At 41.8% G+C, this 12,843-nt stretch overlaps 1 protein-coding gene across 4 annotated transcripts in view; it reads right to left on the reverse strand.

The window, feature by feature from the left end:
• Positions 1-12,843, reverse strand: part of POLE2 (DNA polymerase epsilon 2, accessory subunit) — a 490,721-nt gene that overhangs the window by 288,297 nt on the left and 189,581 nt on the right. For all 4 annotated transcript variants that reach the window (XM_078659706.1, XM_078659707.1, XM_078659704.1 and 1 more), the window contains one exon: positions 1,352-1,426. In XM_078659706.1, coding sequence (XP_078515832.1) covers positions 1,352-1,426 — 75 coding nt within the window. The remainder of the gene's footprint in view (positions 1-1,351; positions 1,427-12,843) is intronic.

The following is a 12,843-nucleotide window of genomic DNA, read 5'->3' on the forward strand; positions in this document are numbered from 1 at the left end:
CGGATACCTCGCTCAGAAACTGACAATCTCTGGAGGAGCTAGAAACACTAGAGGCACAAACAATCTTCTGTTGAAACCTCGAAGATTCCGGAAGGAAAAAACTTATAAGCGCTCCTTCTCAGGAATGGCGCCTAGGATCTGGAACTCACTCCCGCCCGAAACCAGGCTTATCTCTTCCACTACACTCTTTAAAAAGGAAGTAAAAGCTATCCTCATGGCTAAATACACCTGAACTACTATCTCGAACACTGTTAGTACTCTGCACCAATATGTGCTACATGTTTGACACTTTTTGATTATTTGTATTAATTGTTTTATTACTCACGTGTTTGGCTTTTTAGCCACCTATCTGTACTGTTTGACCTATTGATTTATCTGTCTGACTATGCTTCCTCATGTACTTCTCTCTGTAAAGCGCTCTGATATCTGCAAGGATCTTGTCCGCGCTATATAAAACTTTCAAAATAAATAAATAAAATAAATAAATAAAATAAACCCAATGAGAACAAACTACTGTGTATACACTGAAACTATAAAACGTACCATACCGCATTGATGAATCCCATCATCTACAATGGGGGCAGCTGTGAGTCCACTTAGTGTAGTCAACCAAGCAGGATAGACGGATACACAATCATGTTACCTAATGGGTGTCCAGTCAGTTCCCAAGAGCCTGGAACCCTGACAGCCTATCTGAATCTTGCAGAAGCAATAAAAGTGACTGGGCATAGCAAAATTCTGTTGTTTCTCCAAGACCGATATGTACCCAAATTAAGTGTATATCAGTGCAACCAAATATTGTGAAATCTAGCCACAAATGACTGACAGTAGTGATGTGTGTAAATGAGGTGCTTACGTCTTAGATAATAGAAGGATTAACCATGAAGGTCATCTTCCAAGAATTAAGTGCTTCAGGAACGGTATTCCCTGAATTCAGGAACAAGCGTGAAAAACACCACCATGCAGGATAAATCTCTATGTATAAGGGCAACAAAGTGCCAGGGTGAAAAAGCACAAGCTGGAACCTGTATGTACTGTGCAGGAAACTGTTTTACCAGTAAGCCCACGTTCAGTATTCAACACTGAATATGCTAGATTCCGCTGGAATGGATATACTGCAATGAACAAAGAAAACATGACTACAATGACGTAGGGCAGAGGGGCATAAATCCGGCCCTGCATTAGTCTGTTTAAAAAAAAATCTTATAGCATGCTGTGGTCTCTTTCCATTCTGAGTAGGACATCCAATCATCCTAGAAGGAAGAAAATGTGAAGCTAATACTTGGATTTAGGGGTTGTTTCTGATCAAATTATCCCTTTAGAAGTAGGAGTACATAATTTGTTTCCTTACTTGGAATTTACTTCTGCTTTCATCGGGATGAGCACCAATTACAGGTGGAGTAAATAATTCATGCCGGTGTGTTCGCTAAAACAAAAACAAGGTTACATTTTTATGAGCAAACACTTTGATCATTCTCACAAGGTCTAGACTCAAAACACTGAAATATAGTACTTCATTCCCCATTTCAATTCTAGCCATTAGCATTAATGTGCTACATGAAATTAGAATATCCACACAGACTAGGGAGATGTTTCAATGACACAAAATAAAATATTGCTTTGACAAAACAAAGGTTTTACATTTTTAGAGCATATATTACCAAGTCGAATATACACTGTTCATGAGTCCATCGAATACTTTCTCTTCATCATGATGTAGACCCTGTTAACATAGCTGCAAAGATAGTGAACCAGTGCGAAAAAATGGCTAATTAACTAAAGACTTCCATATAGCACAGAAAGCGGAATGTAATTGATTCGAGGAAAAATTGTAAAGAACTAGGCAATTAAGAGAATTAAGGATCCTGTTTCAATGATTTTTGCACAACGACGATTTCCAATTGATTTCTCTGCACATACATATTTATTAAAAAGAAAAAAACATTAATTAGGAATCCTGATGAGTTCCAGTGTACTGTCACTAAACCGTCCATGCAGCTGGCTAAGCAGACTCACAGCTGGAGCGTACATAACAAAGAAAAAAAAACAATAGGTCTTCACATGTAGCCTGGTTCTACAGTGATTCCAAGCCCTTCTCATTTTACCCTTCAGTTCGTCTATTAATTACCCTTGCATAACGAGCAAGAGACATGCTCAGTTTGGTTGTTTGACAATTAAGGCTGATTGAGAGCAATTTCTTTAACACTACTGGTCCTTAACGTCTACATATTGCTCTATCTTGAAATTTGTTCGCAGCTGTGTCCTCAGCCTATACAAGGGCAAGGGTTTGCCTACACCACATTGGGGAACACATTGACCCCTTAATGTCCAAAGTGTCTCTATACTGCTGCAGAACACACATCTCTGCAGGTCTGTAGTGCTAGAGGCACTCTTTGTCGACTGACACCCTGATGACCTTTGACTACCATTATTTTATTTGACTTTGGTGTTTTACTTTACCCTAGCCTGAATGTACGACGTCCTGTGTTGGGAGCTCACTTACAGAGTAGACGTACTGCTGTAAGAAAAACGTACTCTGAGTCTCGGTCGAGAGTCCAAGCCAGCTGTGAACAGACCCCCCCCCCTCAGTGTAAATTGGCAAGGATGTCGAGTGAACGATCAGATCGGGTAAGGTGATTTGTTTCTGACTAGTGCCATTGTGATGCGTGGTCCAAGTGGCTGTGGTCATTTGAGGTGTTTTCTTTGTGATGTGTGAATGAGTGAGGTATTCATCCAAAGTAATAATTTGATGTATCTAGTGTATATATATATTTGTGATCTCTTGCAGGGCGTCCATTATATTTACTGGAGTCTTATCTCATATTATTTGCTGCTTGTTTGTTCATTATTATCATTCATGAATTTAACGGTTGCATTTACCAAGTGTGTTATTATTGCTTGCATATAAATATATATAAATATATCATTTCAATGTTTTTCATTTTGGCATCTAGGAAAGCCTTTCTGTTACAGAGCATTGTGTAAAATAAACCCTCCAGCCTTATTCTAAAAAGAGTCTTTGCATTTTGTAAAATAAAACCTCTTTTCTAGGTGTTGTTTTGTTTTTTACGATTTGCTTCGCTGTGTTTGAGCCACCGTGTCAGAGATTCTGTATTATCTGAAAGGGGAAGCAAGACAAGGTCCAATGTTCAACTACATCATTCTTCACAGCCTCAAATTTCCTCTTCAAAAACCTCCACTATCCAATCCTGCTTTTGTTGATCTCTTAGAAGATTTCAACTCAAATGTCACTTTAAAACATCCTTGCATCTGTAAATAATGGGATGCACTACCTGATGTAAGAGGCCTACACTGACATAAATGAATTCTACAAATTGTCTCTTGCTCTACCACCACAAATAGGCATACAATTGATTCAGTTTGTAGACTACACATCTTCATCAGTTCAGGCAAGAAGTGACCAGGTCTGATTTTGTGTCCACATAGATTTCCCAGCTAATTCTCAGGTTGTAGTTCCTACAACTTCTAAACTATAAAAAAGATGTACGTCACAATGTACACGTTCAACTAACCACCGCCTTACTTAAAAAACAGATTATCTCAGTTCGACAATTCCATCATTGAATGACCTATGCCCTTGACTTCATTATTTTAAAGAAAAACACCATTAACTCCCATGTATGCGGGAAGAATGGATGGATGACACCGTGTTGAACACTCAGATCTAACAAAATATCTCTGGAAAGGCAATGGAAAAAGTCAAATAACAATATTGGCAAACTTAAATTATGAAATCACACCAGACTCTATAAAAACATAGAGAAGCAAGAAGGCTTTACAACACATAACACGTAATTGAAGCTGCTTCACAAGACTATCACCAAACCTTGTATGCTCAACCTCAAAAATAATTTTCTTACATAAACCTTGAAGGCTATCTTGGAGCAAGAAAATAGGAGGACTTGCAGCTCAACTCAAACATCTTCTTGACATCTTTATACATTCTATGCGCCTACAACTCTATATATGGATGATTTCACCTGCCTCACCAAAGCCTATCGCAAAACAATTATCACTGGCATCTCATTTCCAGCACACGTATGTCAAGACATTCTCATTTACATCTTAGCTGCAATCTCAACCAGTGCTATAATATAAACACTCTGGAATTTGGCTTGTTTCCAAATATAACTCGAAATTGTCTATATCAAACAGATTCTACAATTTAAAAAAACTAGTACTATCCCATTATTACCAACTATTAACTAATTTGCAATGGAGAAGAAACTTGGGGAACAACAGTGACCACCAACAAAGTCCAGGCCTTTTATGATCAACACTTGTCTGAGGAAAGTCCTTCAAATCCACTGGGCAAGCACCATCAGTAACAACTACTTTTGGCAGCAGACGTTCCAATTCCCTGCTCATGAAAAAAATCATTAAAAGACCCTGGTTAAGTCACACCATCTGCAAGCCTGCACCAAACACTGCCAGGCAAGCCCCGACCAGGAACGCTGAAGGGAGAAGGAAAAGAGGAAGGCCAAGAAGCACCTGGCCTCAAGGAGGACTACATGGAGATGGATTACACCTGGAGTCCGACTGGAAGAAAAGCCCAGGACGGAGACAGCTGGAGAGTCCTGGCTGATGGCCTATCCCCAGGTGGAGTAGTAGGCATAAGTAAGTAAGTAACCAATTTGTAATGGTCTTCTCCTAGGAAAAACGATAGAAAGATCTGCATAATTACGATTATCAGCCTTCATATAACCTCTCTATGCAAACTTAATTACACCCTGGTTAGAGCATCATATGTGGAGACATCAAAGATTAATATGGACTCAAATGAGTAGCAGAACATACCATGTATGTGTTTACATCTAGATTTCTATATTTATCTATTTATTCATTGAAAACCCCAAAGAAGATTACAGGGACGTTATAGTTAGGCTCAGATTTCACTCATGCAAAACTAGTGAAATTCAGCAGTTAGAGTTAGCTGAGCTAACCAAAACATTTGCCCGCGCAATTCACTGCTTATGACCTCACATATTACATCCGTCATAACATGGCCAGCAAAATTACTCGTGATATCACTGATGACATCATTGAGGGATTGTAAGTGTTTTCTAATTTAACTTTTCTAATGTATTTTCGGGTTTACTGAGTATGTCAGACTTCATTCTCATATGGCTAAGAAAGGTAGTGTGAATCAACAAAAAATATGCTCATTTCAGCTTCTGGAGCACCTTCCATAACCTCTACGTGATAATCATAAAAAACTGTTTTCTCTCAAACATGACTGATGAAATCCCAGCAGAAGACTTTTTCAGAGGGTAAATCACCTTAGAACACACCACAATCCCTACATTTATGGTTCTATTAACAAATGATTTATGATGTAACTAAAATCTGTTATCACCTTTTATACGTTAGCATTTTTGTGACCCTCAAAACATGCCATTCACTACAATGCATTTCAATGGGATGCTATTATGTATTTTGGTCCTAAGATGGCTGCCAGCACTTCCTAGCTGAAGTGTTGGCAGCCAATCAGATCCCACCATGAAATGTGTGCTTATGCTCCAGCCAGGTACACAAATTTGAATTTCCTTTCATTTCTCGAAAACTACTAAACGGATTTACACCAAATAACAAAAAGGTGGCTTTCTGGACCAAGAGCTACCTTTTTGCCAAAAGTGATGTAATTCCGTCCAGCGGTCTGGGCTGTAGTTGTGTCTAAAATCTCTATGGGAATTAACATGGGAAACATACTTTATTTATTCCCCCTTTTTCTCGGACCCCGCTTTGAAAGATTCCAAGCACAACTAGAATTAGCGGGGCACTTTGTTTGGAAAATGTTGCAAGGATTCGTTAAACTGCGCTAAAGATATAGGCAAGTAAAAAAATGCTTTTCCTCTGGAAACATAGTCTTAACTATAACTACCGACTGGTGACCGCCAGTTGGTAATATACATAAATATATATTTTAAAACAAAGTTTAAAGTCACACTGATTGGATAATGTCATCAGTGATGTCATCACTTGTCATTTGAAATGTCAACAGTGATATCATTAATGATGTCATTGAATAGGTCATGAATGAAGTAATATGTGAGATCATAAGCAGTGCATGGTGGATGCACAATTTATAGTTAGCTCAGATAACTATAACTGGTTAATTTCAGTGTGTATTTTTATAGTTTCACATGATATGTTTTAAGTGGGATTTTCAATTAACTATAAAATAATGTTAACCTTTGTTTTTTACCCAATTAATTTCTGAGTTTTTTTAACATAAAGTAAAATCTTATTACCCTTCCGAACTATAAAGTCACTATAACCTTTGTTTTTTCTGTGAATTTCTAGGTTTTTTTTCTTTTTTTCTGGCCTGTCTCAGACAAAGTCTGAACTCAAACAATATAATTGTTGTCATTTTAAATAATGCAGGTCTGACTTTCTGAAAGAGTATCACGCAAATACATAAAACGCAGGCCTATTGGTTTTATCAAGAGGAGACCACATCAATGTACAAGGCAAGCCCATTTGCTGGTCAGGGATCACCACATCATTATATAAAGGCAAACCTATTGGCTTAGTCTGACTGAAGCCCCTAAGGTCGACTCAATTTTATGTAGGCCCTGACTCCATCTTAGATAATGCTTTGCCATCGTCTCAATGTTAGACAATTGAGGTCTCCATTATTTCTGAATTTTGCAGAATCATTGTCATGTATGCCATTAGACGTCTGACCTTGTTTCTAAAAACTATGAATGTTCTTAGAAACATAAGGTCAGACGTCATCTGCGTCTAATGGCATCTGAGACAATTCAATTATTGATATAGATCCCACACTTGATGCAAAATTCTTCTGGGACAAATGTCTACTTTTCACCATGTCAAGGTTAAATAAGAACAAATGCAGATATATTGCAAAAATAGTGTAGTCTGAATTGACGTCCATTTACCTTATAGGTTTAGAAGGAAATGTCTAAGAAGCACACCTTGATGCACATAATCTATGTCACACATTCCTAAACTTATGTCAGAAATTACAATCTCTGATAAAATTTACTATACAAGGATGGCCACTTGACCATTTGTGAGGCGAGATTCTACGCCCAGATTATCGCACAGCACACTTCACACTTTGCAGATGCTACATCTGACCTGACGCTTTGAGCCGATAAGGCGGAATCCCGGAGAAAGACTGCTGCAACAGTGTATGTTTGCCCTTTGCAGCGAACAAGGCCTCACGTCTCCGCTGATAGACAGCTTTTGCTGACAAACAAGCTATGCAGTGCATCGCTTCTCCCTAGGAAACTCAAGACTGCAAGTTGCTCTGCTTTCTTTTCCTCTCTAAGAGTAGCGCATAGAAGTAGCCATTAGGGTGTTTTGACTACATTTTAACTCTGCTAGAAATTTACATTTTATTCTAGTTGTTTTATTGGGCCTTCTTGCTGTCTTTGAAATATTCTGCGTAGTTGTTGTTAGATGTATTGAGAAACAGATTGCTCCTGTAGCAATAAAGACTTTTAACTTAAAAGTGTTCATTCTTCTTTGTGCAGTGGGGTGTGATACTGCGAATAACAAAATAGGTCTGTTATCACGCTGACTCTTATCCCTTTATAGCAATTGTTAGAAACCCAAAAGCAATAACTATTTTAAAAAAACAAAGTAGAGTTCTACAGGGCTACAATTACCAGTCTTTCTCATCATTGGTGCATTGAACCAAGTTCCCCCATGTCACCTGTGGATTGGAAAGTACAACTTGTAGTGCAACACCAAAGTCGTAGCTTACGCAACATTCGAAGGGGTGACCACATCGTTATATAACAAAAGCCTATTGGCTCTGTCAAATGGTGACTGCGTCAATATACAAGACAAGGCCGATTGGCTTTGTCAAGGTATGAGCACATCATCACACATGACATGTCTATTGGCTCTGTCAAGGGTTGATCGTATAAATATGCAAGGCAAGTCTATTTGGCTTGCCAAGGGGTTACCACATCATTACATAAAGGCAAACCTATTAGCTTTGTCAAGGAGGGATTGTATCATCCTATAAGACAAGCCTATTCGCTTTGTCAAGGGCTCACCAGATCTTAAAATAAAACCTACTGGCCCTATCAAAAACAATAAACTTTGTCAAAGTCTTTCTTCTACACTCTTCAAGCAACATCATGTAGCCATAACACTAACCACAAAGGTGCCCCTGCAATCCCAGCTGAAGAGCAAAAGCTCCAGCTCTGTGAATGCTTTGAAACACTATAAACTTTTCCTAGGGTCACATCATATTCACCCCAGGAGAAACAGGATCACTTTTCATAAATGATTTCAGGGGACTGCTGCACGCCTTGCAGCCCCCCACAACATTTTTGTAACATGTTAGTGCTGCTACTGCCCAGAATGAAGCACCACAATGGAGGACAAAATATGTAAATAAGCACATGAAGGGCATTATGGGGAACTTCTGGCCGGGAGCACTAAATAGAAAATAAGCAGCTCCGGCCGCACATTTATTATTAATTTTTTTGGCTTAAAAATGAACTTTTTCAAATTTTTGGGGGGTGTCCCAGTGCTACCCGAGACATTCACACCCCTGATTTTTATTTGGGAACTGGGAGGGGTGCCAAGGCCACCAGTGGCCCTGCTGGCTCCCCTCAAGCAGTGACTGTCCAGGCGGCATGGGAGCCAGCTACATCCACATTGTGCTCCCGCTATTGGGAGCAGCGTTTTGTCTTTGCAGTCAGGGCCAAAACGCTTTTTGCCAACCTGGCCTGGGGGGTTGTGCCGGCCACAGATTGCCCTGTCTACAGTAACACTACTAGTGGATACATTGCAAAATACCAACATTATTATTCATGAAGTACTATAAATCGAGATAGCTCTATCAAATTTGTAAAAAGGTTTCTTCCTTACTGAAACGTATCTTACCATTTTGAATTATTATTTTTTGTCGTCTTAAATGAACTTGGTTTGGGCCTTCAAGTTCTTTAATACTTAAATAGTTTGCCGTTTGGTTGTACTGCAGTTACACATAATTCCTCACACATTTTTTCTGCCATTGCCGAAACATCCAATTTGTCACAAAGACATATGGGCCCAAACAGCTTTAGCAGTTACTCACTGATTCTGTAACCCTTTAAGAAACATGTCTTTTTTATCCATTATTGACGTAAAGCAAAAACATCTCTACAATTGAGGAGTCTCTTTTGTGCCAGCCATCGATTAGCAAACCTTCTATTAAATATCTTGAAGTTACATTTACTGCATCCTTCTGAACCGACCCCTGTCCCCCCACGTCTTCAACAAGGTCGACTCCATCATCGCACCCCAACTCCGGGACATCATCAACACCTCCTTCAACACCGCCACCTTCCCGAAGATCTGGAAGCACGCCGAGCTCAGCGCTCTCCTGAAGAAACCAACAGCGGACCCCACCGACCTCAAGAACTACCGCCCCATCTCGCTCCTCCCTTTTCCTGCCAAAGTCATCGAGAAGACCGTCAACAGACAGCTTGCCGCCTTCCTCGAGACGAACGGATCCCTCGACCCCTCGCAGTCCGGTTTCCGAGCCAACCACAGCACCGAGACCGCCCTCATCTCAGCCACTGACGACATCAGATCCCTGCTCGACAACGGGGAAACAGCGGCCCTCATCCTCCTGGACCTCTCTGCAGCGTTCAACACTGTCTGCCACCGCACCCTAGTGCAGCGCCTCAGCAACATCGGAATCCAAGAGAAGGCACTGGAGTGGATCATCTCGTTCCTCGCCGAAAGAACCCAGAGAGTCCTCCTCCCCCGTTCAGATCCGAGGCCACCGAAGTCATCTGCGGCGTACCAAAAGGATCATCACTCAGCCCAACCCTCTTCAACGTCTACATGAGCCCTCTCGCAGCCATCGCACGCAAACACAACCTCAACATCATCTCCTACGCAGACGACACCCAGATGATCCTCTCCCTCACCAACGACACCGCCAGAACCAGCCTACACGAAGGGATGAAAGACGTCGCCGAGTGGATGAAGAACAGCCGGCTGAAACTGAACTCAGACAAGACGGAAGTCCTCATCCTGGGATCATCGCCCTCCGCCTGGGACGACTCCTGGTGGCCCCCTGCCCTGGGCACCACTCCCAAACCAACGGACCACGCATGCAATCTGGGCTTCATCCTGGACTCCTCCCTCTCGATGACCAGACAAGTCAACGCCGTCTCATCATCATGCTTCAACACCCTGCGCATGCTCTGTAAGATCTTCCGATGGATCCCCACCGAAACCAGGAAGACGGTCACCCAGGCACTCGTCACCAGCCGACTGGACAACAGAAACACCCTCTACGCCGGAACCACAGCCAAACTTCAGAAAAGACTCCAGCGCATCCAGAACGCCTCCGCACGACTCGCCCTGGACATCCCCCGACACAGCCACATCTCCGGCCACCTGAGAGACCTGCACTGGCTCCCCGTCAGCAAGAGGATCACGTTCAGGCTCGGGAGAGGTGTGGCGCCACGGCCAGGGCGACTGACGCTGGAATCTGGGGACCACGGTTCGATCCCCGGCTCCGGCGGCAGGTTAGCCCAGCACCATGTGACTCTGGGCAATAGCTTGCTTAATCTTCCCGACGGCCCCCAGCGCCTAGAGACCCTTACGGGTGATTGTGCGCTTTACAAATGTGGACTTTACTTTACTTTACTCACCCATGCACACAAGGCCCTCCACTCCCTGGGCCCCAAGTACCTCAACAACCGCCTGACCTTCTACGCGTCCACCCGCCAACTACGATAGACCAGCCTCGCCCTCGCCGCCGTACCACGCATCCGCAAAGCCACCGCCGGGGGAAGATCCTTCTCCTACCTGGCAGCCAAGACATGGAACTCCCTCCCGATCCACCTTCGGCTGACCCAGGATCATCTCTCCTTCAGGAAGCTCCTCAAGACCTGGCTCTTCAAGCAGTAACGGACCCCTCCCCCCCAGCGCCTTGAGACCCTACCGGGTGAGTAGCGCGCTATACAAATGTCCATGATTGATTGATTGACTGATTTGATATAAATGGATATCGTCTCAAAGATTTAAAAAAATATTCCTTACCATTTACGATTATTCTGAATACTTTCCTTTTGTAACTCCCTCTCAATATGTACCTTCGCCAGAGAGAACTAAAGACTGAGGTAATCTGGGCTCTTAGACTGGTGATGTGAAGAAGGAAATGTTAAAACACCACACATTGATATGACCTACACATCTCAGTGCCTGAAAGTGTGCTAGGTAAGTAAGTTTATTGAGAACTTCGCGATTCTGAAGGATTTTGTAATTTGAGTAAATGTCCAGTAATTATTAGAGACTGTACAATTGAAGCTCTGCTGTTTTTAGCAAAGCCAGGAACAAAGTTGCCACTTAAATAAATGTAACAAATGTCCCCTCCATAGTGACGTTATTGTTTGGACTATGTAAATGAAAAGCCTAGAATAGACAACCCAGTTTGGTTTATGTTGGATGTTTATTTGTATGCCTGTACTACTCCTGGTCCTGACTATGGCTTTAAAATGTAACTATGTGGTATAACGATACTGTGTTCCTAATACTAGCTCTGTTTTACCACATCAATGCGTTCTGAGGCTTGAAGACTAGATCTAATAAATTCAATGGATTATCACTCCTGAATAAAACATTTGGTAATGAAACAGCACTGGGAACGTCTATGGAGTCATATTTTAATGTATTGTATACCTATAGCATGTAGAAGTCATACCAGGGTGTACATCGTGTTTTTAGCATATATTTTCTTTATATTTCCATTTCTCTTGACTAAACTCTAAAATTAACTGTATCCTGTCAGTTTAACTAAACTCTTCTTTATTTCCTCAAATGAAATTAGACTTGGGAGATAGTTATTGTATTTATTTGTAGGTTGGGTTAGCAGCAGGGGCCTCTCCTTTAGGGCAGAGGAGTGTTCCCATCCTGCTGCCAGTGCCGCAAAGGTGAAAAATAAAATGGTAATAAATAGAATTAATTACTATTTTATTTTTCCCCAGCCCAAGATGGTGTTTGAGGGCGGGGCCACTGCTGCAATGGGAGAGTTGTACTCACCTCAACAGTTTACACTGCACATGGCACTTTGGCCGGCTGTCTTGCGGTGGCCAGCCTGACATGAGAAGAGTAAACAGCTGGGTGGAGAGCAGGTACAGTCACACGGAGTCTGTAGAAGAGCAAGGCAACCCGCTCCAGCCAATCCTGGCGCTGCTCTCATGCGCTGACCATTATCAGCAGCATGAAAGCAGCATCTGAATTGGTGCAGAGAATTCAACTGCTTCAAGCTTCCAGTGCTGAGGGACTGAAGCAGAGCACTGGAGGAGGCGAACCAGGGAAGTGGGTTAGTACTCTCTCTGCTTGTTCTGCCCATAATTCTGCCTCTTTCTTCTTGTTTCCGACCTGTATTTTCCTCTTTGTGCTGGCTTTTGACCTTCATTTATCCTGTGTCTGTTCGTTCTCACCTTTATTTTTCCTTTTTTGTACTTGTTTTTACCTTCATTTTTCCTCTGACCATTATTTTGTCTCTTTCTTCTCATTCTATCCTTGCTCCTCGACGGTGACGTCGCATCACTGGGGGTTAACTTCAAAGGCTCGATACTGATCTGTACTACTTGTTCGAACCCTTTGCATTTTTGTTTGACTTTGAAATTGACTTACTTGATTGTTTATGATATCACTTAACTGTACGTTTAACACTATCGATGTATCTGTTTATATATGCTCCCCTCCTCTGTAAAGCGCTCTGATATCTGCGAAGATCTTGTTCGCGCTATATAAAACTTTCAAAATAAATAAAAATAAATCAACAGCGCTCCAATACCCCTAGGGGTGACAGATCTGTGCTATACAAAT

This window comes from Lissotriton helveticus, chromosome 9, assembly GCF_964261635.1.
Source record: "Lissotriton helveticus chromosome 9, aLisHel1.1, whole genome shotgun sequence".
NCBI lineage: Eukaryota > Metazoa > Chordata > Amphibia > Caudata > Salamandridae > Lissotriton > Lissotriton helveticus.